The sequence below is a fragment of the Echeneis naucrates genome, chromosome 24, assembly GCF_900963305.1.
Source record: "Echeneis naucrates chromosome 24, fEcheNa1.1, whole genome shotgun sequence".
In the NCBI taxonomy this organism is placed as follows: domain Eukaryota; kingdom Metazoa; phylum Chordata; class Actinopteri; order Carangiformes; family Echeneidae; genus Echeneis; species Echeneis naucrates.
In genome coordinates this window covers 10,420,909-10,445,916 of record NC_042534.1, presented here as the reverse complement: position 1 = coordinate 10,445,916, position 25,008 = coordinate 10,420,909, and the positions used below count along the sequence as shown (strand labels likewise).

Below are 25,008 nucleotides of genomic sequence, written 5' to 3'. Positions count from 1 at the left end.
CGCTTGCTTAATGATGGCTGAATTGACTTCCTCTTTATTTCAGGACATAAGGGGTTATGTTGCTATTTGTTGCTTTTTCTTTCTTTTTGAAAGTTTTGAAAGTAATGTAACCCTGAGATTGCTGGCCTATATTTCATCACAGTTGCTGTTCCTGTAGGTTTGCAGATATTCTGTAACAGCAATTGGACAGATAGACGGCCGAGTAGTTTCGGAGTAACTTCAGTACAAATTTGATTCCCCCCAAAGGTAAAGTTTTCTGTTCAATGTGAAATACATACTGCATAGTCATCCGTCTGTCAACCAAAATGAAACACCCTCAACCATGCAAAACTTGAAGCCTTAATTGCGTCTAAATGGGGAAGTTTCTTAAATGTGTTATGGTTTTTTTTTATGTGTTGTTTACAGTGACCTTGAGTGCCATGAAAGGCGCCTTTAAATAAAATGTATTGTTATTATTATTATTATCATTAAGTTATTTTAATATTATTACTGTTGGCTCCATGTGTTTGTGCAGCCTTTATACAAGAAAAGATGACTGAAGTATGTTGGAAATGTAATGTTGTAATCTAATGTAATCTAACACATTAATTCTATTGTATTTTGATGGTAAAATATGATTTGTTTATTCATTTATCTTTTCGTGAACACTTTCCAGACTTTCCCACTGTTACCATATTACTTTAAACTTTGAGTCTTTCATATTTTAAGAATTTGTATTTATTTGTGTGCAGTGGTGGTGGGGGGGATCTTACAAACTTCAACAGACTTCAAACCACCTGACATGAATCTAAACGCGCATTTTTCACCACCAAACCAGCGGATAAACGCGCACTAATCTTTTCTGTTCACGTAAAGCATACCTACTTTACCCACAAAAAATCGGAATTCAAACAAAAATACCCAGGAGCTCATACACACGTGCCAATTTTGACTGAAGATTCAATGTCATCATATCATTAAAGGTTCGTTCAGTCATTCAGGCCCCTCATACTCAAACCCCCCTCCTGCCGGGTTGGCCCTCACTTGTTCCTTCATCACAGAGCGCTGTAGACTTGCCTGAGGATCTTGCTCGCAGCTCCGTGTTTTTTTTTTTTTTTTTTTTTTTTTTTTTTTTGAGCCCAGGAAATGATGGATACAAGTCTGCTAGAAGCCGCTTGGATGGAGTGCATTTTTTATTAATGAGACGGAGAACGTTGGTTGGAAGATCTCGTGAAGATTTTTGAATGCTTGCAGGTGAGAAATGTTTGGAGTTCGTTTTCTTTGCGTCTTTTCTACAGCTGATATTTTTCCACCACTTATGCAAGAAAGGGATTTTCTTTTTAAAAGAGAATATCACATCGACTGCTATGTGTACTTTTCATCTTTAGACTATCTTATATGTAACTAAAATTATTACTTTATTCGGTTCAGGCTGTGTGTGTAACTCTTCAAAAACTTATATAAGTAGAATAATATCTGACTTATAGACTGTATTATAGAAATATCACCTGTGCGATTGAATGCCAGTTAATGTTGGCTGGTGCATCTAACAATAATGATATTTGGTCACTTCTTTGTTTTTGTTTTTGTTTTTTTTAAAACACAGCCATCACAAACCTTTTTTGTTAAGAGACTTAAAAATGGGCATGTGCGCCCTCTGCTGGCTGAGTAAAATGTAAACGCACCACGAATGAAACAGATGTCAATGATTCTTCTCAAACCTGGTCTCATTTCCTCTGGCTAAAAATCAGGCTAAAATGTCTTTCTCTCTTTGTTCCTTTTCAGTGTAATGGGCCTCAAACACCTTGTCTGTCTGCTGCTCTGCGTGGCTTTCCTGACAGTTTCGAGTGTTTTTGGCAAAGATGGGAACACCGAGCTCTGCTGGACCAGGCAGAGCCTCCCGGTGATGCTGGACACTCGTACACAGATTTTAAACCCCCCTCTGTTCAGAGAGCAGGAGGGGGGCGAGCAAACTAGAGGCAGAGTAAATGCACAATGTGAGACAGAGTGTCAAGGCGTCCCATCATCTATCGACCAGGCTGAGCAAGAGAGGATTCTGGGATATGAGACGATGTATGAGAATGGGACACGCACACATACAGATGTCAGCTTGTGGGGGTTTAATAAGTCATCTGCAGCAGCTCCAGCTCAGCCACAAATCAGTACTCGAAGGAAGCGACAGGTTTACGGAACAGATGGGCGCTTCGTGATCTCTGATTCGCATTTTATCACAAACTACCCATTTTCTACTGCAGTTCGCCTGTCCACAGGCTGCTCAGGGGTCCTGGTCTCACCTAAACATGTGCTGACTGCAGCACACTGCATTCATAACGGGAGTGACTACCTAGAGAGTGCTAGGAGGCTTAAAGTCGGAGTGCTGCAGCTTAAGGCCAAAAAACGAAGAGGAGGAAGGAGGAGAGGAGGGCTGCAGAGAGGTGGGAGGAGAGGAGAGGATGAGGAGACGGGAGAAGATCAGAAGATGGAGGAAGTTGAGCAGAATGGTATTGATGGAGATGTATTAAGAGGAAGGAATGGAGGCAAAGGTGGTAGGCGCAGAGGAGGAGGAAGGAGAAGTAATGTGGTAGCTGCTGGTGGAAGCACAGTTGAACGTAAAAGAGGAGGAAGGAAACGTAAATATCGCAACCGTGTTCAACGCAGTGTTGAACTCAGGAAGAAGCCTGTCTTCCGCTGGGCACGAGTTAAGCAGACCCAAATCCCTCAGGGATGGATCCACACCAAGAGCTCCACCAACTCAGGCTCCTCTGACTACGATTACGCTCTTCTGGAGCTGAAACGACCAACCAAACAGAAGTACATGATGCTCGGAGTGGCTCCCTCCTCCTCTCCCCTGACAAGGATCCACTTCTCAGGTTACGATGCCGACAAAAGCCTGCTGGACGGGCGTGGCGATGAGAAGGTGGTTTATCGTTTTTGCTCAGTGGCAAAGGAGTCTGATGATTTGATGTACCAGCATTGTGACGCCCAGGCCGGCGCAGTGGGCGCAGGTGTTTACATCCGTCTAAGACAGGAACCAGAAGCTGGAGATGGCAAAGGGAAATGGCAGAGGAGAGTGATTGGGGTGTTTTTAGGTCATCAGTGGGTTGAGGCAGATGGAGGTGAGCTGAAGGACTTTAATATTGCTTTAAGGATCACTTCGCCCAAGTTTGCCCAGATCTGTCACTGGATCCATGGAGATCCAAGTCTGTGTAAAGAGGTCTGAACTTACAAAGCAACAGATTAACTGATAAAAAGATCTGTTGTCACTCAATAAGAGACTTAAAGATCATGACTGGCATGAGTAAAACACCAAAGAACTAGTCTTAACAACAACAGAACTTTGACTTGTGAGGTATACAGTTTTAAATAGAAAGTAGGACTTAGATGCTTAATTGTTGATTGTGGTAATTACACTTATGCCTTCCATCCCAAAATGCCCTCTGTGAAGCTCTGAAAGTCTTAAATCATTCCCATTGTTAGCTGTAACCAACATTAAATGCTTCAGGAGAAGGTGAGAAGAAATGTAGTTGTAGATAACTTTTAAGAATAAAACATTTCAGTAAACAAGCATTCCAACAGTTTATCAGTGTGTCAGCATTATAAGATATCCTTCACGTCTTCCGAAGAAATTTGATCATTTCAAAACCAAAATGTGACTCTGAGCAGCTTCATATATATCAAGTGTGACAATGTGAAAATCACCTAATCTCATTAGTGTCAGGCCGTATCAGAAGCCCATCCGAGACTGGATCAACACTGTGTGACTCAAAAACTGCAAAAAAAAAAAAAGTGATAAACTTCACACTGGTAAAAAACCTGTTTGTTTTTTCTCCTAATTTTATTATTGTATTGTAAACAGCCCAGTTGTTTGCCTGGTGTTGAAACACTTAATTTATATAAGTGCAATTAACTGAAACTGTAATTGTGTAAAAGGGAATACAAAATATGCACACAGCGTAAACATCTTGTTTTGTGTCTGTTGTTACAATAACACACATGTGTGTGATATGAGGCATACAATGCCTCACATTGTGTAAATATCTATACACTGTACCAGTCCAACGTTTGGACACACTTTCCCATTCGTGTCCAAATGTTTGACTGGTACTGTATATAGATTTTATAAATCAAGCTGACAAGAGCAGACCAGTGATGAGTGATGAGCCATGAGGATTGTTTGGATCAGTGTATTTGTCTTTTATTGCATCCCATTTGGACTCACATGCAGGCGGGGGTGAGGGAGGGAGGGGGCGATGCCATTGATAACAACCAAAAAAAAAAACAAAACAAAAACAACAACAAAAAAAAAACTGCCTTCATATGAATACTTTGCAAATATTATTTATCCACATTCTTGTTGTTTTTCTGTATCGTAGTAATTTTTTTATTCAACACTTTGTAAATGCCACAATGGATTAATGTACAGTGACCTTTTTGGAAATAAACAACACACAGAACATCCAGCGTATACTTGAGTACTTTACGGTCAGAGTCCCCGAGACTTCCAGCGACAGCACAGGAACAAATCACCAACTGCTGTGTCACAAATGGCCCAAAGAGGGCTGAGGCCCCGTTCCAATTACATAGAGAGACATTTCCTTGTCTCCTTGACTTCCATTTGAACATTAAGTCATTTAGTGGCGACTGAGACATGGAAAGGATCTCTTTCTGTATTATGCATAATGCATTTCAGAATGACCTGTGTTGCATGCTACAATGCAGTATCACTCCACACCAGCAGGGGGAGCAACAGTAAACATTTAGGGCAAAGGTTTCCATACAGTCTCAGATTGAAAGGTAAAGAAGGAGGGAGATTTCTTTTTTAGTCTACTTGCTTTGTTTCAACCATTTAATTTGATGTAACTAAAAATATATGATCCATTTTTATTCTCTCAAAATAAAGAATAAAGAAAATATGTGTAATCTATCATTTAAAATAGTTTAAAATGCATATGTCAATTTGAACACATTTTTGCATGTTCGTACAACCCCTACAAAAAGATAAAGGAAAAATGAAACTCTACACTACATGATGTGTTCAATGATAAGTCCAGATTTGCAGTGCAAGTTGAATTGCAAGTTCAGGTAGATTTGATTAAGAATTGTTTGCTGAAAAACTTGACAGGTGGGAGGACAGATGGCCAAGCAGATATAGGAACAACCAAGTCTTTGATGTCATAATTATAGCTCAGTATTAGTTTGGATGACACGGGTAAAGAAGTGGGGGGTGGGGGAGAGGGGGGAGTCGGGGGGTTGGCCAGTGAACTTACACACACTGAACACAATCCACATTTAACAACACAGTCCTCATCAGGGAGATGCGTAAAGAAACAACATATATCCACCATTCCAAGTCAGCTGATACGCACAAATCCAAAATGAATCTAATACACATTTAGTATTTTTTTTTTTTCATTTTTCTGAAGTATATTAAGTAAAGGTTAACACTGAGTTACACACACACCCACACACACATTAACTGAATTTAGTTTTCTGTATCTAGGGTTCACATTCACAGTTGTGCTACAACATTAGATAAGAAGGGTAGGAGGGGTTTTTTTTAGGGGTTGCGGCTGGTAGGAGGTCAGGGGGCAAAGATGTGATGGCTGGTTGGCTGAAGGGCTGGGTCATGACTGAGGAGATGCAGTGGGAAAGTGCAGACATCCACATCCACGGAGCTCCAGACACAATGACAAATCTACAGAGAGGGAAGCAGAGAGACTTGATTAAAGCAAGCCCATTCAACAGAAATAGGTCAGTGGTAATAAAGTTGGGATCCCGATGGAAATACCAGCTACACAAAATATCATTTGGATAACCCAAAAGGTGAAAAGAAAGAAAGAAAAAAAAGGTATCCACAACTTCTCCCCTTTACCCCTTCTTCTGAAACGGAAAGCAACAAATGTTCATGTTTGGCATAAAGTCCCAGTCAAACATTTAGATGGACGTTCACACTGTAATGAGGGGGAGATTATCTCTCAGCTTTTTGCCTCAGAAATTCAATGTTGCGCATTTTAAAAGTAAGTAGTTTTGCAAGGGACAGGAGTATTAAAAACCGATCCCATTTTCCATAGTAAAACCAGCAATACATTCTTTCTCTTCACAACATCACTATGGCATTGTCTTAGGTCATTCTCTCAGACTTCATCTAATTCCTCCAAATTGTCAGATTATACTGAACCTTCCTACTGGACATGCGTACCTTGGGAATTTAGCAGAGTCCGTCCGTCTACATGAAGTCCTTAATATTGAGGTCATCCAGAGCGTTCCTGGGAGGTGGAGGCTTTCTGGGGCTCTGGGCCACTCCAGGAGACATCTGCAGACACATCTGCTTTTAGCACTTGAAGCATTTTTCTTTTGTTAGAACAGCTGTGACCTTCTGATATCAGCATGCATATAATCCATCTCAGAATGAGGGTGTTACCGGCGCTCCGGGGGTGGCTCCAGTTGCAAGTGGCCTCACCATGGGCATCATGGGAGCTCCAACTCCTGGTGCTCCGGCCTTACACAGAGACAGACGAGAAAAAAGAGAAAGTAAGATGCAACATTGACTTTCTGATAGGTGTTGGGCCACCTAAAGGGAGTCATTGTCCATCTGGGTCCAGTAATGTCCTGACTGCTTTAAGGATATTACTGGACTGGACTCGTGGTCTTACCATGCTGAAGTTGGGGTGAGTCCCCATAAAAGGAGGAACACCAATGGGTACGGTCTAAAGGTGTGGACGGGAGGGGAGGGAGAGGAGGAGTTGGGATGTTACCACACTACATATGAGACAGACACACTGCAAGACATCTACAGACACAAAACAAACAGTGCACAATGCTAAAATGTTTTCTAGCAACATATAAAAACAATGAAAACAAACATACACCAAATGAAGACAGGTAAGGGACAGTGAAAGCCTTTAATTATGAGATTTTTTTTATCCTTTATTTACGCATGCACAAGGCCTTCAAGAAGTAAGGGGAAGCTTGCTGCAGTTAGTCTCTTTAGATAAGAGTGTCAGATCTATTGTTGCCATAAAGACGACTGAAATATCCATAAGAAGCAAATGTGTTGATGGAGGAGTGAGTTCAGCAGTGAGGGGAGAAACCAGGTGTCTTGCCTAGATGTTATAAGGCTTAAAAATATGAACATAAGAGAGGAGGAATTTGTTTCCACGCAACAGCTTCTGAAAATTTGCACTCAATCATTTGCCACTTCATCACTCTCCAGTAGATATTCCATTAATAGGAAACATGAGCTGGACTTCACGTTAAAGGTGCCTACATTTCTGCATTTGTTTTTGAAGATCTTCTGTACATTTAGCAGCGCGCGCACACTTTGGTTTTATAACACTGACTGAGGTTTGTCACCAGTCTTGTTCCCTTGCTTCACTGTTGCGTGTTTCAGTTTGATAGCCCTGTGTTTGGACCTGGAACCTGGAGAGCCAGATGAAGGCAATGCTTGTGATTGCTGCTACAGGTTTGCCCTGTTAGTTGCTGCCATGCAGCTCCACTCCATGCTATAAGACACAGACAACATTTACCATGGGAGCACCCCAACTGGGGGGAGCTACCTGAGGAGCCGCTGCGGTTCCCATTGTGAGATCTGAGAAAAGACAGAGAAAGAGAGAAGGAGAAAAAGGAAAGAAAAAAGAGAAGTACTGCAAAATCACTGTTTTCATTTATTGACATCGCTACAAGCATTTAAGGAGGCAAAACAATAAAGTTTACATGATATAAAAGCAGTAGCTCAACATTTTGGGCAAAATTGATTACTCAATGTTGTTCTTAGAGTTAGAGGAGATGATCAATACCAATACTAGCATGCATAAGCATGGAGCTCTGGTTTACTGTTGTCTATCACAAAGTTTGGAAGTGGAAAAATAGCCAATCCAACTGTCTCTAAAAGATTTACTCAGCAACACAACAGCAGTCTAACATGTCCATATTGGTGATGCTTATCAGAGCTGTAAAAGCAATTTTAGGAAACAATACCACAGTAAAAAACTATTTTCTCAGTAAAGATAATGAAAGTAATGTTTTCCAGAGTATATAGTATAATATTCCAAAGAATGAAGTTGCATGGGTGTTATGGGTGCTTGTGCTTTCTTGCAGTTTGCCAAACCAGTCTAAGAAAGTTGTGTGTTCATTGTGTTTGAGTCCCCCCTGTTTGCCCTCCCTATGTTTAAATACAAAGGCACTGCCCACATGTGAGCTAACACGGTGTGAAATGCACCGCTTGGGAAAAAGAGTGAAGCAGTATTGATCTTCTCATCTCACCGATTCTAAGAAAGCTGATGTCCCAAAATGCTGAACTGAAGTTTTTTATGATATTGCCACGTTTAATCTAAAGGACTACTTACTACTTGCCATGTTAGCCATAGAGGTGTCAACATCACCCGCCTGAGGGGTCACAGTGGGCTTCATTACATCTCCTAGTCCATCAAATACTACGGGGGGTGGGGAGTGCGGGGTTAAGGAAGGGGAGACAGAGGGAGATATTAGCATTCTTCAGTGCAAGCGCTTAGTAGTAGACCTCCATACAACTGGGGATTACCATGACAGCCAATAGGTGTCTCCATGACAACAAAGAGAGGAGAGGAGCATGGGAATGCAAGCTACTAGATAATATATTATCCAAAAATGATTCAATGATTTCATTAGAAAATGTAAAAATGTCAATTCTAGCATATTTATATCCTGAAAAGTTTTATTTTGTTGCAAAACGTTCTATTTTTTATTTTCCTACAGAATCTGTATGCTGTATAGACTACAGGTGTATTAAAACCAGTTATATCTGTTGGGTCAGCTGCTAAACGTAATTATATATGTATAATGACGATAATGAATTTCGATTAGATGCAATAAATGCAATGAGCAATTTTACATTTTGCCATCATAATTAGATATCTCATCTCGAGAATAGTAGTTCTGTTTTTGCTCTATGTGGATGAGTACAGCAGAAATTATAATGAGAGCAAAAGCTTTGCAGCTAAAAGGAAGCTGTGCTTAATGCTACAGAAGCAGTATATAATACTGCTACTTCACACATTTTGTAACCATCACACATCTGCTGGTGAAAGGGACAGTGCAGCTGAGCTTGCCTTATACCACTGCAATGCAGCAGTGCACTGTGGGAAATTAGCGTGTTAAAGAGCAAGGAAACTCACCCAATCATATGGCAGGAAGCAAGCAATGAGCCAGCCCAAGAGCCAGATGGAGAGAGAGGGAGAGGAAGTGAGACAGAGAGGAAAATAAAAAGCAGAGATGCCAAAGAGAGAGGAAAAATGCAATGAGGTTTGAAAGGAGGGGGATGAGAATGAAACAATGAGAGGTTATTGCACAAATGATAGAGAGAGAAGGGGGAAGAAAGAGTTAAGCCTTAAAGCAAGTAGTATTGAGAACCGTCGGTTACATAACACGGACCAATGGCACAGGACAGGAGATGGCCAGGGACCAGGTGAGGAGGGCCCATGTTGCCACGGTTACAGTTACCACAGCCAACATGGACCACCCAATCATCTAATGTGGGAAATATGAGAGGAATTCCCCAAAGACTAATAACAACAGTGAGACTATGCAAAGCAGGCGACACAATGACGATGCTACCATGACCATACATGGGCATCTCAGAAATCCATGGCACTTTATTTTGACACTGAATCAACAACAAATCAAATTAACAAATATCAAATGAAATGCAAAACAGCAAACTATTTCATTAACCATTACCAGAGTCAATAGAAACAGTGTCTGACAAATAGGTGGCCACACAACAACCATCTTAGAGACAAATGACAGGTTGTAATAAATTGGCATGAAGTAACTGTATAACCCACTGGAATAGAAAGGTGAGAAGTCAATAAGGCAGCATGCAGTTGTGGATTAACAGTATCTGCAATAGGTGTTTCAGTAAAGTGGAAATATGCAACACGTTGGTGGAAACATAAGCATGCAGGCTGGTACTTTGCACTGAAAGGTTTTTACCTGACATGAGCTCAGCACCGGGGGCAGGAGCTGCAGCCGCAGCTGCAGCAGCTGAGGCATCTCCTGTGGACTCTGGCACATACCAAACCATACCATGCCAGGGTTGAACCATTTCCATCGCAGCATAAGGGCAAAGAGGGGGTAATAATCAGCCTTCAGCGTCACACTGGCAATACCAAACAAAATGTTCAGAATTAGAGAAGAAGGCTTAAGCGATGAAATTCCCAAAATCACGTTACTTCCTGACAAAACTGGGCAAGAATGTTTAAAAAAAAAAAAAAAAAACACATATGCAGTCTTACCATAATTCCATACTCAAATAAACTGTTTAGCAGAAAAGCATCCCCATGCATTATCAAATACACACACGTATACAAAGTAATATCTCTTTGCATCGCCTTTTTTCCAGAGAAGACACATTCCAGCAAGCCTACTGTAACTGTTTTAACAACCTTGTATAAACATGGTAGTCAACACAGTAATTTACCTGCAGCTGATAAATGATTTTATTCAAGTTTCACCTATCTGCTCGTAATGCTTTTACTATCTGCCGACAAACGCAGTAATCTACCAGTTTAAATTAACAACACAACCTTCTGACATCCTCGGATAGCTATAAAAAGTACAATACGCAGCAACAAACGCTGAAGTCATGACTATCGAGGCAAAGCTTTTTTTTTTTTTCTTTTTTTTTTGGAGTATGCGTTCATGAACAGGGTAGATTGAGGAAAAGCAGGCTGTCATGAGTTACCCACCACCAAACAGGTTCATGAAGGCTCCTGTGTCAGTTTTGGATGGGGTTGTGGAGGAGAGGTTGGGGGCAGGGGAGCTGAAAACATCTGCTGGGGAGGGCAAGGTGGAGATGATGTTTAGATCCCGAGCACACAAATACACACAAACTGTTGAGTGTGATTGATTGCATTGCACATTCATCAACTGCAAATGCAGTGAGCGCAGTTCATGCTGGAATGGCAGAGGGGGTGAGAGTGATTTAGTAAAGGTTTCAGACAGCTCAATAGCTTTTAGCTGACCATGAGAGAGCAAACTCATTTCCCTTTTTTTTTTTTTTTTCCCTTGCCTGATCAAAGCCAAGGACAAAGCTAGGACAAGGACAAGACAAGATATGAGAGTAGAAGCACACGAGAGGTGACAAACTGTGTGCGATGGGGTATACCTGCTGTAAACAAGTCAACACCGGGAGCGGGGTCTGCTTTGGTGAAGCTTGTGTCTGGCAAGGAATCAAAGAGATCTACAAACACATGTGCACCCACAGTCAGGAATATTCAAATTCAAAGTTTTAACACTTAAAAATTGGTGGTGATGCTCACAAAGCAGCCAGGTTGAAGGGAAAGAGTCCTTCAATATGTGCACATTAGCCTGATGAAATCAATAAAGAACATAGGAGGTGTGATGAGAGATGAGAGGGGAAGATGGGAGGCAGACAACAAAGCCAGGAAAATGCCAGTCAATGAGACAAAAATACTGAGGTTAGCATTTAAAACACAAATCTCTAACATTTACCGCTGAAAAGGTCGGTCGATGGGTTGGTGCTGCTGGGGGCTACGGGAGCTGAAATGGTTGCAATGGTGGTGATGGTGCTGGAGGAGGTGGAGGTGAAGAGCGGTGAAGGGGAAGGGGAGGGGGAGAGCTGGGGCAGCACAGCGCTAAAACAGGTGTCCAGCGGACTGCCCGGGTTATTATTCTCCACCGTCATCAGGCCAAAAAGGTCTGCACCTGAAGGCGATGCGTTGGCGTTACCATCTGAGGGAGCAAAGGGGTCTTTAGGGAAGAGGTGTGATGGAGGGGGTGGAGGGGTGAGGTGGAGACGGAGTATTAGAGAAATTAATTTAACATAAAGCAGGGTGGACATACAGTTTAATGTGCTGCGGATGAAGACATAACTTAAAGATATACATAAGCTGAGGAGTTTGAAAATGAAAAGCCCACGCGGGGAATGACAGGAAGGCAAAAATGTGCCGAGCTCCAACAGAATCCAAAAGCTAAAAATAGCAATTGTGATAGAAAAATGAAACAAGCTCTTGACAAAGCACAAACCTAAAACCTCCAACTACAACCAGTGACTGCCACAAGCAACCCTTTCTCCGTAAAAAAAGCACAAATCTTTCAGAGCCTGAAGATAAGAGACATGTATTGTCTCAGTCACCATGGCAACAACAATAGCACAGTCCACACACCAACAGGAATGAATAGTGAATCTGTACGTCTACTGTCCCTACACCATGAGATTAAAACCCTATGAAAAATTGAGATGCACACATACACAGCACAGACACACACAAACTATCAAATATCCTTTTGTTCATTTTCATGACACTCAAGCCAGTGATGGAAATGAGATCCACATTTGGAGAAATCAACTAGTTTGTTTGCTTGCTTGGAGTTAGATGAGCAGATTGACACAGCTCTGATAATTTAGTTCTTTCAAAGAAAACAAAATCCATTTACCAGCTGTCGCGTGAAGTCCTCTTTTAACTCAAAATGTAATTTGTTTATTTGCACAAAAACAGAAGCATTCTTGTTTCTAAGTTAAGTTTACTGTCTTTATGAGCATGACTTTTTGTAATTGGTGTATTTTTTATTTTTTTATTCATGTAACGTTTTTATTCACACTAATGTACAAGTTTGGGACAACAATGAAGCTACAATTTACTCTTACAGTAGTTTTAACACACTTAAATCCCTGTTAAAAAAAGTCTCAAATGTGTAATTGATGCTAAAAGATGCTAAATTGATGCTAAAAGACTGAGGCTAAAATCTCAGGCAAAAAGTCTGTATCTTACTGTGATCTGTTCGGTATCAATATAGAGTATATGAACTCACAGTTTTTTGAATGCAGCGTGAATACATAGAATTGCACTCTCTCTCACACACACGCACACACACACACACACACTCTCTCAGTCACCCACCAGTGGTGGCGGTTGGGGCTGGCGTGGCGGCAGCCCCACCTTCAGCTGCTGCCGCAGAGGCCTCAGTGGTAGGAGCAGGTGTTGCAAAGGCATCTGAGGTTCACAAAAACCCCAGGACAGGACAGAGATGCCCAGAGAGACAGAGACAGAAAGGGAAATCAGGGTGAAAAGAAAATGTAAGGTAGGAAACAGGAGGAGAAAAAGAGAACATCAGGAAAATAAAGGTTATAGTGCAGTGCTAAAGACAACACAAAATAATCAGCACTTCTTACACTCACAATTGAAGTCTGTACCGTACAGCGTTAATATGGGACATTAATGACTGACAGCTGAATGGAAAACAGACAGGAGGCACTACAGAAAGGATTCATCTACCACACAGAGAGCAGAATGAGCCTGAAAGTGTTACAGCTAGCATCTGTAGTTGAAGCCATGTGACTGGATTTGATAGAATTGCTTTTCACTGAGGAGAAAGAAAAGCATGTCGGCCTATCAGACAAGAAGCATGTGGAGAATGAGTGCAACGGCATTTATGTATGTTTATGAGTGCGTGGCGGTATGTAATTACACATTTCAGAAATGCCTGTGATTATATGGAGTATTTACAGCCGAGAATTGCGTGTGCTTGTTTGTATGTAAGAGAAAAAATAAGAAAATTGGTGTGTGTCTCTCTCATTGAACAGGACCTACAACATTTTCTATGAAGCCCTGAGGCTGTCAATATTAAATACATGATTGATCACTGCATAAATAACATGAATAAATTGTCTAAAATCTATTCAATTTATTTAATTTCCCCTTTTCAAAGGCTTTCTCTTTCCTTTTCTCCAATTACAATTTGTCTACCTTTATTTGATAGAGACAGTGAAAGTCAAAAACTTGGAGAAACAGAGTAGGCATTCAATTAGTGGTCTGGCAGGAATGTGAATGTAAATACTATTAATAATATAAAGAACTATTTATAATTCAGTATTTTTGATAATTCCTATATATCTTTTATAGAATTTATTCACACTATTATTTCACGTAACCAACACTTTGGGGGTCCATTATTTTGAGACAGCTGATAGCTGAAAATGATGGAGGTATGCATCAATGCAGTGGTCACACTTGGCTGTATCTGATGATATAACTTTGCTTGCAGGATACAAATAATATCACTGATTAAACAGCAAAGTTCGTCTGCACATTGTTGGCGTCTGGACATGCATGTCTGTGTCATCAGATAGTGCGATGGTTTTTGGGTTGAGCTTCCCAGAGTGATTCTTTCGTAGAGAATTTTCTGGAAGCTCACTGACCTCCCAACAGATCCATATTGGCGGCGCCAGGGGAGGTGGCGGCTGCTGAGCTAGTGGGAGGAGCTAGAGAGACTCCGGGTTCTGCCGCTGCAGGAGTGGGCGTTGCTGCTGCAGAGGAGGGGGTGGGCTCTGCTGTGAGGGTGGGTTCGGAAAGCAAGGAATCGCCCATTTCTGCGAGTACCCACGATGCGTTTGAAATCCCCAAAGAAAGGCACCAAAGCAAAACCCCCAAAATGCGAGAAAAATAACCAGTTGTGTCACCGTTCAAAAGAACAGTGAATAAAAGGAAGCCAAAAGAAATATCAAATCAAAGCCAAAGAAGATCATTTGGAATGGACCGACCAAAGCAAGATCCAAATTTTAACCAAATTAAAGTTATAAAGTTACCCAACACCATCAGGTCATAATCAACAAATCAAGAAAACCCAACCAAAATAGCCCCCATTGAAAACCAAAAACAGACAATGGAGTATGAGGAGGGAGGGAGGAGAGAGAAGGCAGAGAGAAACAAAGAGACTGCTCAGACTAAAGAGAACAGCTTGAGGAGACAAACGGGAGGTAACTATGTGTCACTGGTACATTAAAATCTAGCTGTAGACTCAGATTGGAATAAGACATTGATGTTTTTTCCAGGCGAGTGTGTTGAAAATGTAAATTAATTACATCGCTGGAGAGGATGTAAGTAGAGTAACACTCACCTGATCCAAGAAGGTCTGTGGAGGCAACAAGAGTAGAGAGAAAATACATATTTTACAAATGTTATTTATGTATATTAATTCAGCCATTGATATACATTTAATCGTAAAGAACTTCAAATTACTGAGTGATACTGGGTCAGTCTAGGTTAATTTTATTTTGTCCGCTCTCACAGTGACTGGACATGCTATACATGCTGGTTGTGAGTGTGTATTCTGTGGGATGAAGAAACAGACTTGACATGAAGGAGGGAGACTTACCACCCCATGATGTGGGGGCAGCTGATGGTGCAGAGGGACCTGAGGAGGATAGAGGATCCAGGTCCAACAAGGAACTGAAGAGTTGGAAATACAGAGAGATAGACAGGGTTAGGGCTGACTGTTGATTTATTTGATTTGTCGGGGAGTTGACTGCCTCCTCCACAGGACTCTTGACAGTCCTGGATCATGACTGAGACCCCTTCCAAAGGTCAGCTCAAGAGTGAGCCGTTTCACAGATGCTTAAGAGCCAAGTCTCAGTGGGGCACAGGTGCTAGGCTCATGCTTGCTGTTGATGCCCCTACCAAGGGAGCATGAGTCTCAGCAAAGCTCAAATATAAAGTCAGTTGCTACATTTATCATTTATCATACAGCATAAAGTCTTTCACACTGGTGTTTCAGGAAACACTGAAAACCCTTAGGAGATCATGAAAGTTGGCAAAGTTCATGCTCTGTGGAACATGAACAGCTGTATAACATGTCATAGCTATAGATCATGTAGCATCGAACCCACGTGGTGAACTGAGCAGCGTAATGACCAAAAATCACATAAAACAAAAACAAAATCAACAATGTGAGGGATGACAAGGCAAAATAGGTTACAGAAAAAGTCACTTACTCTTCAGCTGGCTCAGGAGCAGCCGGAGCAGCAGCAGCAGCGGTCTCCCCAGGAGGAGGCTGCAGTGTGGGAACAGCATTTGAAGATTTGGCTGGAGTTGAAGTTGGAGACACATTGTTTGTTGGAGAGCCCTGGAACATAGCCAGAGGAGCCCCATTGGAGTGGTGCATCAAAGTGCTACCACTTAACAAAAATACAGACTATATTAAATGTGAATGTAAATCTTACCTTTGTTGGAGACCTGAAAAAAAAAAAAAAAAAAAAAAAAAAAAAAAAGAATTAGAAGTGCTTCATGCTTGAAGAGAGTGATCTGTGAGGAATGGAAACAACGGGATGGATCTATTTTCACATCTAAAAATCTAAACTCAAGAAATCAAACAGATAAAATATATGAAAATATGAAGAGATCATTTCCAAAGTAATATATTATATATCTAATGTATACACAATATGAAAAAAGTGTCCCAAATATCATTTTAACTTTGGAACAAAATCCTTCATATACTGATTCCATGATACACACACTGATACACAAAGTCAGGATGTGATAACGTACGTGTACATGTTAGTGTCAAAACATGTGGCTCTTGCAGAGCTCATGTAATCACACCAATGCACACATTATCACATGTGAACTTAGTTACATCAGTGGCGGATAATGTGCAGTGTGCTTTTCTTCACATAGAGATCACCTTTAATGGGACTCACATGTGAATAATATGCAGGTTTACCTTGGAGAGGAAACAGCAGTACAAAAAAAAAAAAAAAAACAGCTGCACAATTTTCTATGACGTTAGTTAACTCCAAACAAAACACAATATATGCTCACCCTTCACTGGTGATTCCAAATGAACATAAATGGGAATAAAAGAGAGGAAGGGTTAACGAAAATTAAAGAAATAGAGCATCTGCATAGGACAGTTCGCAACATTTCTCTTGAAGATTTTTAGTGACATACTTTGTTAACCTTTGCTGTTATATGAGCCCAATCCTTCAGTTCTGGTTTCGTACTGGGTGTCGCACTGAGAGTAAGAGGCACTCAAAGTGACCTATGAAATCACTTACCCCTTCTTTCCACCCTTTGTATCCTCAAGACCATTCATGTGTGTTTCCAGTGACTCCAGGATACTGCTGGGAGCCTGACAAAAAAAAAAGAAAATGGGAAAGTAAATCTGAAAGTAAAACCGAAGTAATCAATAATGTATCGTCCCTTCACGTTCTAAAACTTGCATTTTAATCATGTTTACATCTCAATTTCCAAAAACTGTTGATTGTAGCAGGGCTTAGGGAGATCTCACTGCAATACCCTCATGCACGTACAAACACACGGATGCACACACACACACGCAAAGGAGATTTGTGTGTTTGTCGAATTAAATTAAGATCAACATGCTGACACTCCATCCTGCAAACAGGCACTTAGCCAGGGTGCCCCATGTTTCTGTGGTTACCGGGTCCTCCAGAGGTTTAAAAGGACAGTCTTCATCGTCTGAGTCTGCTAGATCCACTACTACCCCCGGGTGGAGACACTAGGTTGGGGAGACGTTGGTGGGTGAGACGCGTGTATTTCTGTGTGTGTGTGTGTGTGTGTGTGTGTGTGTGTGTGAATGTTTATGTGTGCGAAAGAGAGCGAGAGAGAGAGAGAGAGAGAGAGAGAGGAGGGATGGGTGGCATTCATGCACACCATGTTTGAAGTTCTACCCCTTCAAGAGTACACACAAAATATGGCAGAGAGAACATTACTTACATAGTTGATGTCAGGAATGTCATTTTTGTCAACTCCGACTGTCTGTTGAATGACAGAGTTGAAAGTAAGCATGGCCGCGCTGTTTTTGTCATGAAATAATTGTGGATATAATGTCGAGCGTTTGCCTACTTCAGCCAACTTCATGAATTCTCCAATCTTCGTCACCCTGGTCAGGAACCGCTTGTAGATCTCCAGGGCCTCCTTACAGTCGCTTTTCTTCATCTTGAAGTATTTCTCTGTGTGGAAAACAAGAGGTTTGCAGGTTCAGATTCACTGTGACCTTTGACTGATCTTCCAACTGAGAAGAGCTCAATGAACTACTGGCCTAATAGGTTGATGATCCCATCATTATACGATGCAAAAAGTTTCACCAAGTCCTTGAAGAGAAGCATAAATGCAGCATTGATGATCCCATTGTTCAGCTCCTTGGGATGAACCTGAAAAGAGAAAGGGCAGAGATAAGAGGGAGATAAGAAAGACTTTCAGACCACTGAAAAACTTCAACATTCAAAGGCTGCCAAGTGAAATGATAAGTGAAGGTTTAAGTCGGACTCACATCAAACTCCAGGAGTGTGTCTATCTGAGTCTGCAAAACAGGCATGCCTTTCAACAGCTTCTCAGTGGTCATGGTCCTCATCACGCCCTCAGCACTGAGGAGACACAACAGACAGAAGATTAAGGATGAGAAAGAGATGAACAAATATAGGATATAAATATTGATTTTAAAATAAGAGAAAAACTTCCCATGACCAATGAGACTATGCTAAACAGACTATGATAACCATAGTTTACATACCCCTTCTTGACTCTGGTGAAGTCAAAAGCCATCTGGCGGTAGGCGAAAGCTTTCTCATTCAGGTATCGTCCATACCGTCTGATGAATGTAGACATGTCATAGCCTAAACACAATACGATCTTTGTCAGGGAGTGCTCAGCAAAAACTGACGGAGCTCATTTTTGTTGATTGTCAATAGCCTTTGAAAAATTACGTTTATCACTTTCAAAATGAAAAAGCTTTAACTTTTTTTCCCCAAAGGTTCTGTTAATGAGATTTTAAACAATAACAGAGGACTCAACAATTTCTATGTTAATACATGCGTGTCCCTCCTGTAATTTTAATTTTAATGTATATCACAGTTGATCTGTGTGCATACGTTAAAAATGTGCGCACACCAAAATGATCAGATTGAGTGTTCTCACCGTGAGAGCCGGTTTTGTCGATGAAGTTGCTGAGGTTGAACAGGGAGGTCCTGGAAGCCAAATACTGAATGAACCTCTGAGGAAGAGACAAAAAAAAGCAGTTAACAGTCTTTTACCTGTCAAAGGCAGGAAAAAGCACAGTCACAAAAATAACATTTTAATTTTAATTGTGGTGCTGCACTTGAATGAATGGCATTTCGCTTTATTATATAGCCGCTTTTTGCAGAGCTGATTCAGCGGATGGCGGCACACACACTGAACCCATAGGACTGAATGTATTTGTATTTGAGGAAATGAGGTCACACACTTTATTTATCTATCTACCACTCACAATTTAGTAACTCACTCAGAGGATCAATTTCAGATCCCAGTAGTGGTAACCTCACAGATTAATTACCAACACATGTATCTCATGTGTGATTGACCAAATGCACTCATAGTCTGGGCTTCTATTTACTAGAAGAAAGAAACTAGCAAATAGAATGCTAGCCTTCGTATTTATCTAAATGGCTGGATAAAAGTGGCTCAAAGTCAAGCTTGAACTGTATTTACTTCAGGTGCAGTTTTTCTCCATTACTCTTGCTAACCTCATTGCCATGGACACACATGTGGTGAGTGGTGACGAGGGCCTTGAAGACAACCACCCAGCTGGCATTGGTGGCTCGCTCAAACAGTGTGTCAGCCATCTGGGGGATGTTCACGTTGGTGGTATTAGTGGCTGACACCAGGTCTGCAAAAAAAAAAAAAAAAAAAAAATTTCACACAGCTGCTGTTTGATCAGACTGTCCCTTAAAATCTGACAGCAACCAGTGTGATAGCAAACTTTGATTACAGGGAAAACTACATACTCAGAGGCCAGGGGGTAGCCCTGATGTAAATACAAAATGAAGTCAATGCACCAGCTTACACACACACACACACACACACACACACACACTGACAATGCAGAATGAGAACTGCCAGTTCAGACATTCAGACGTGCAGGGAGATCTCCAAAAGTCGTGACCAGAACATTGCACGAGGTTGAATAAAAACTGAACAAGTGTAGTCGGATGTGCATGTATATAACTCCATCCAGGGCACATGGGTAAACTGCAAATCAAGCACTGAATTCAAGCTGTTTCAGGCACACTTGTTTCTTTTGCTCCATAGTCACATACTGTATATGCTGAACATTGAGCATGCCACTGCTAAAACTCTGTAAAACAGCCAGTTACTTACTGTCGTTGGTGAAATGTGACATGGCTGCTGTTCGAAATCATTGTGCAAGCTTTTCTCCAAATATTGACTTTATCAAAGACATTACAGATTACCTGATGATTAGATGCACAACCCCAGCTTTCTGGCAATTTCGATAAAAAGACAAACCCAAAATTTTCTATCTAAAATTGAATCAATTCTTTGTCTGGTGTGGGATATTCTGCTGGTGCTGTTTCTCTAGAGAGAGTTAGGCAGACAGATGGCCACAGAAAGGAAAATCTAAATACAAATGGAAACCAAGAAGATTTGTTGGAGCAAAGATAAAATGCTCTGAAATAAGATGGCTTGAAGATGTAATTGAAGTATTGCAGGACATCCAGAGACAAACATTAGATTGGAGTAAAATACAAAGAATTATTTCATTACAAAGAGTCTTGCTCAAATACAAAGAGCAAGATAGTAATGCAGCAAATACTGGCAGGCAACTCCAGTGATGGAAGGAGAGGGAGGGATAAGCCTAACCTTTTACCTATTCAACAGGCCTCGGTCTGGGGGGTAGAAACCAAACTGTACATTTGCAGACGCTCAAACAAACAGCTGATGAATGCCAATGATTTTGCCATGAATGTGTAAGAAATGAAGTGAAAGGTTAGGTTGGTTAGGTTGCAAACAGATTATTGCTAATCACTGGTTCTAGTCTTTGTATGGCATCTCACTGCCCATCCCCCGTACTACTAACGCACAAAAACACGTACATCCCACCACCTGTTTCTCTATCTGCTTTTTGTCACCGTTGCTGCTCAGTATCATAATTTGGTTTATTTAATTGCCTCCCTCACACAAAATGGAAAAAGCAATATCAGTTTTAATCACAAATAAGTGGCGAATAGATTTAAAATCTCGTTAGTGTCTTTTAAGGGAATAGCGTAATTACTGCTCTCTTTCTGATCTTTGCAGAACACATTCTGCTGCAATCCATCTGTACAGTTTGACCAGATGGTAACAGCCGCGCAGCAACAGCCATGTCTGTTGCTTTTATGTTGAATGATGGTTGCAGTAGCTTTAATCTGCTGTGGCCCTATGGCTCCTATAGACATTCCCATTGTCTGTTGTGTGGCACCTTTGCATTTTTATTCTGAAAGCTGAATTGTCTGTCTCATTCAAATCTTCAACTATTTTCATCCATTCTCTTCTTCGGGTTCCTCTTTTAACTTCACTTTTTTATGAAATGCCTGAAGGTTACACTTCCCTGCAGCCTTTTCAAATGACATACACACACGCACACGCATGCACACAGAGACATGGTCAACAGTAGCTGATATGTGATTATATAATGTTATCATGTCACAGGCACAGTTACTCACTAAGCTTATATTCATACCAGCATCATGAACACAGTATTATCAACAGCTATTTCCACAGACCTTCTGCTCTTAATTCCCAGCCTGTATGTAGATATAATATCTGTTTACCGGCGTTTGTGCATTGCCATACGGGTCATATCATAGGCTATAATCTAGTTGAGGTATCATTAGCCTGAAACATACACACATTCACATCAGTAATGCATGTGAGTGTGTGTGTGTGTGTGTGTGTGTGTCTAATGGGGATTGGCTAGCTAAATAAAGACTCTTACGGTAATCCACAGCCCACAGGCGAGATCTAAGAATGAACTGTGAGGCCTTGTACTGTGCGACTGTATGTATGTGTGTGACAGCGTCTGTCTTTTTCAGTGTCTGACACTTCGATGGTTGAACAACACAAATATTTCAGATGAAATTATACAGACATTACACGTTGCCTTTTGGTGATATTGTATTGGTTTATCTCTGTCTAAATGGTCTCAGGGATACACTAGTGCCATCTTGACAGAGCTTCTGGAGAGGGTCTCAGTTTAGACTTCGACTGAGTCTCAAATCACTCCCCATCGCTTCATCAATCATTCATGACTACCTGTATAAAAGTCAATCAAAAATATTTTCTATTGTGAAATTGGGACAGAAAAATTAGGTTTAAAACATGAATGCAGTTGAGTTATATAACTGTTGCATTCGAATTTACTTTTACTCATTTTAGGGGCATTATATTTAAGTTGAAGTCATAAACTATATATTCAGAGTTGAGATGCATAAAATGGCAAACACTACATATCATGTATAATAACATACAAATAACATGGCAGTATTTGAATGATTGGGACTCCACCAATTAGCAGAAGCAATTGACCTATACTTGAATAAGTATCTTAAAAACACTTTCAGACAATCGGTTACTTACTTGTCAACAGTTCAACAAGAAGACTGATACCATTTTAATTTTTTTGTATGACCATATTTATCAAGTTTCATCATCAATGCAAATGCTTTTAGGAGCATTCTTCATTCAGTGTTTTGGTTTGGTTGGAGAACTTTGCAGTCATTTAAGATGTGTCTGCACTCTACAGTTGGCAGGCCTGTCATTTACCCTCTTCCTTCACGCAATCTCTCTCTGTCATTACAGTGCCTCCCCCCTGGCACTCTCAATCTGTTGTCATGGCAACTGCACCACCACCAACACCCACCAAGTCCGCCCACCCCAAGGGTCAGAGACTGTGTCAAGATGATAAGGAATAATTATGACAGGTTATATACTGTGTCAAAAAAATCAAACATGCTGAAAGTGGATTATTATGTGAACTCTCTTTGTGTTTTTTAGTGATTATATTTCAGTTACTAATACTATTAGGCTCATTTGTTCATATTCTCAGCCAGAACTATATGAACACATTACATTTATTACTATTACTATATCTATTACTATTTTGTCTGCTCCTTTGAAAGTCTTGTTGGTCTAGTTGGAAGTGCTTTTTAGTTTTTTTGGGGTTAGGAATTTCCTTCAGCCAATATGTGCATGGAAGACGAGCACAGTGGCCTACATACAGGGAGCTCACTGAATTGCCCTAGAAATGGATACAGCATAACCTCATAGACCAAAAACCTTTAGGAAGACATAATCCATATGTGCTGAACTAGCTTTGAAAAGACATCGGAATCCTACTGGGGCACAGGCATTGTCTGTCATGCAACATATGCTAGTCATGACTTGGACCAGTGACAGTTTGTTCAGCAGCAACTGAAGTCTAAAATGGTGGTACCCAAAGTTAAAGACGCAGAAGGAAGACAAGTGCTTGGGCACACCACAAAAAGTGGATGCGACAGTCTGGAGCATTGTCACCTTTGGCTGTGTAAATAATGCAACGCAGCCATTGGCTGATTATTAAATTATTCAGCGGGTGAGCGGATCACAAGATATAAGGTCCTAGCCCAAGACACAGAACCTGCCCAGAGCCCACACACAGGTAGACAGGACGTGTACAGCTAGTGGATACACAATCACTGTGTGTATTCATTGCTTTGGTCTGACTCAGTATTTATGATACGTGAAAGTGATTCATGCTTTGCCATGAGGTGGCCCCTGCTGTCATCTAATGTGTGAATAAAACTGAGATATAATAATTTTATTCAGCTGTGACTCTGTGATTCAAGCTGACCTAAGGACAGCACAAAGATTCGGTTAATATTTTGGTACGTTGCTCAGACAACATCATGTCTTTTCAATTTATTTTAGTTAAATATCTGTGCACACGATTCACAAACTCACATCCGCACTCTGACTTGCAGACCTGCTGTAGTTCTGTTAAAATAAAGCTTAAATATGAAGTAAAAAACAACAATGTGGAAATAGAGCTAAAATAAATGGGCTGACTGATAATTCTACCATAAAATATGACCTTTTCTTCCACTTTCTCTCTCTCTCTCTCTCTCCATCATCTTTGCTTGCTTGCCATCAGAAGGGTCATCCCCATGGCTACATAAATTCATTACGGCACCACACCCATTTAAGAAAAAGGGAATTAACAAGTGACGGGTCATTCTGGCTCCCAATGGTGGCATGTGGTCTCTGTACATGTCTCTGCGTTGGTGTGTGGTGTGTGAGGACTGTTTGCTTCCCCCTACAGCCAGCCCAAGCATAGGAAAGAGAAAGAAGGTCCCCACTTACACTCAAGGTGCTTTTTCTTGGGCGCCATCACTTCATGAGTGGTGGCTTTGCAGACAGCCCGGGCCATATCTGATCCCGTTAGCTGGTATTGCGCAGCGGCAATACGATCCGTGAGCGTCTGCCCCGACATTTTCTTTCCGCTGAATCGACCACCTCAGGAAATATGTCTGAACACAGGACGACTTACAAATAAAAGCAATAATAATAATAAATGAAATACAAAAAAACCCAAGCAGTGGATCGGTGAGTGGATCCCGTGCTTTCCTCTCCTCCCGACTGACAGGCCCGTGACCTTCTGTGTGGGTGAAAAGAAAACACACAGCAGATGAGCTGGAAATGGTAGAGAAATTGCCATTTTTCGGATCAATTCGCGAGGTCACGTTGATAATATGTGTGTAGACATGGGCAGACTTACGCAAGGTTGTGATTCCCCCACTGCTTGTCCCGTTATTGGCTCCGGCTCCCAGTTCAGCACCTCGGACAGCTAAAGCCACTCGGTTATGTAACACTCGGCTGGCAATGAAAGCAGTTTTCTCTACCGCTGATATTATTTCTCAAACAGACCAATGAAAACCTCTGAGCATCTAAAATGTGTGAGGAAAATGACGGACTGTCGGCCCGAATCAACTCCCCATAGGCCGGTTAAATATCCTGTTTGCAGCGGACATCGGGGTTTGTCCCGCGTTAAAAAAACAAGCGTTCAAAATAAGAGAAGAAACCGCTGTGGTCCCCCTCGGTTGGATGACTGAGATGTGTCCCCCCTGTCCGATGTGCTCGTCTCGACTCTCAAAGGTGCACTGGTCCTCTCAGACTGACAGAAAATGCGCACCGCTCCCAGTCAGTGGGCCAATACTGCGCAGCGCAGGATGCTTCGGGGAGAGAGGAAAAAAGACAGACGGGGAATTTCCTTCTCTCCTTCCTTTACTCTCCCTCCTTCACTGTCGTTTGTTTATTTATTTGGCCTATCTATGTGTCCATCTACAATCTCCTCCCCCCTCCCCACCGGGTGCTGGCACAGGGTTGGATGACACACGTCGCAACTCAGGTCTCTTAAAGGGGAGTCGACGCCGGGTCA

General features: G+C 41.4%; 2 protein-coding genes across 10 annotated transcripts; one reads left to right on the top strand and one right to left on the bottom strand.

The window, feature by feature from the left end:
* The first annotated feature begins 1,120 nt into the window (after window positions 1-1,120).
* LOC115037830 (serine protease 23-like) lies at window positions 1,121-3,835 on the top strand. The gene is made up of 2 exons (XM_029496589.1): window positions 1,121-1,233; window positions 1,765-3,835. The coding sequence occupies exon 2, from the start codon at window positions 1,769-1,771 to the stop codon at window positions 3,197-3,199; it is 1,431 nt and encodes a 476-aa protein (XP_029352449.1). The 5' UTR covers window positions 1,121-1,233; window positions 1,765-1,768; the 3' UTR covers window positions 3,200-3,835.
* Window positions 3,836-5,350: 1,515 nt separating this feature from the next.
* On the bottom strand, window positions 5,351-24,857 carry LOC115037829 (clathrin coat assembly protein AP180). Of its 9 annotated transcripts, none has more exons than XM_029496583.1 (24): window positions 24,349-24,857; window positions 23,934-24,228; window positions 19,283-19,425; window positions 18,696-18,771; window positions 18,292-18,394; window positions 18,052-18,145; window positions 17,821-17,932; window positions 17,625-17,731; window positions 17,496-17,537; window positions 16,814-16,887; window positions 16,578-16,583; window positions 15,977-15,989; window positions 15,749-15,879; window positions 15,133-15,206; window positions 14,875-14,889; window positions 14,177-14,347; window positions 12,879-12,971; window positions 9,949-10,020; window positions 8,325-8,411; window positions 7,506-7,567; window positions 6,633-6,686; window positions 6,401-6,478; window positions 6,179-6,292; window positions 5,351-5,674 (listed from the first exon to the last, which is right to left on the bottom strand). In XM_029496583.1, exons 2-23 carry the CDS (start codon window positions 24,061-24,063, stop codon window positions 6,206-6,208), a joined length of 1,824 nt encoding a protein of 607 aa, XP_029352443.1. In that variant the 5' UTR covers window positions 24,064-24,228; window positions 24,349-24,857; the 3' UTR covers window positions 5,351-5,674; window positions 6,179-6,205. The 9 variants fall into 9 exon arrangements, with proteins under 9 accessions (XP_029352443.1, XP_029352440.1, XP_029352446.1 ...); XM_029496580.1 differs by lacking the exons at window positions 12,879-12,971; window positions 14,177-14,347 and adding exons at window positions 11,123-11,197; window positions 11,470-11,727; XM_029496586.1 differs by lacking the exon at window positions 14,177-14,347.
* Window positions 24,858-25,008: the final 151 nt, after the last annotated feature.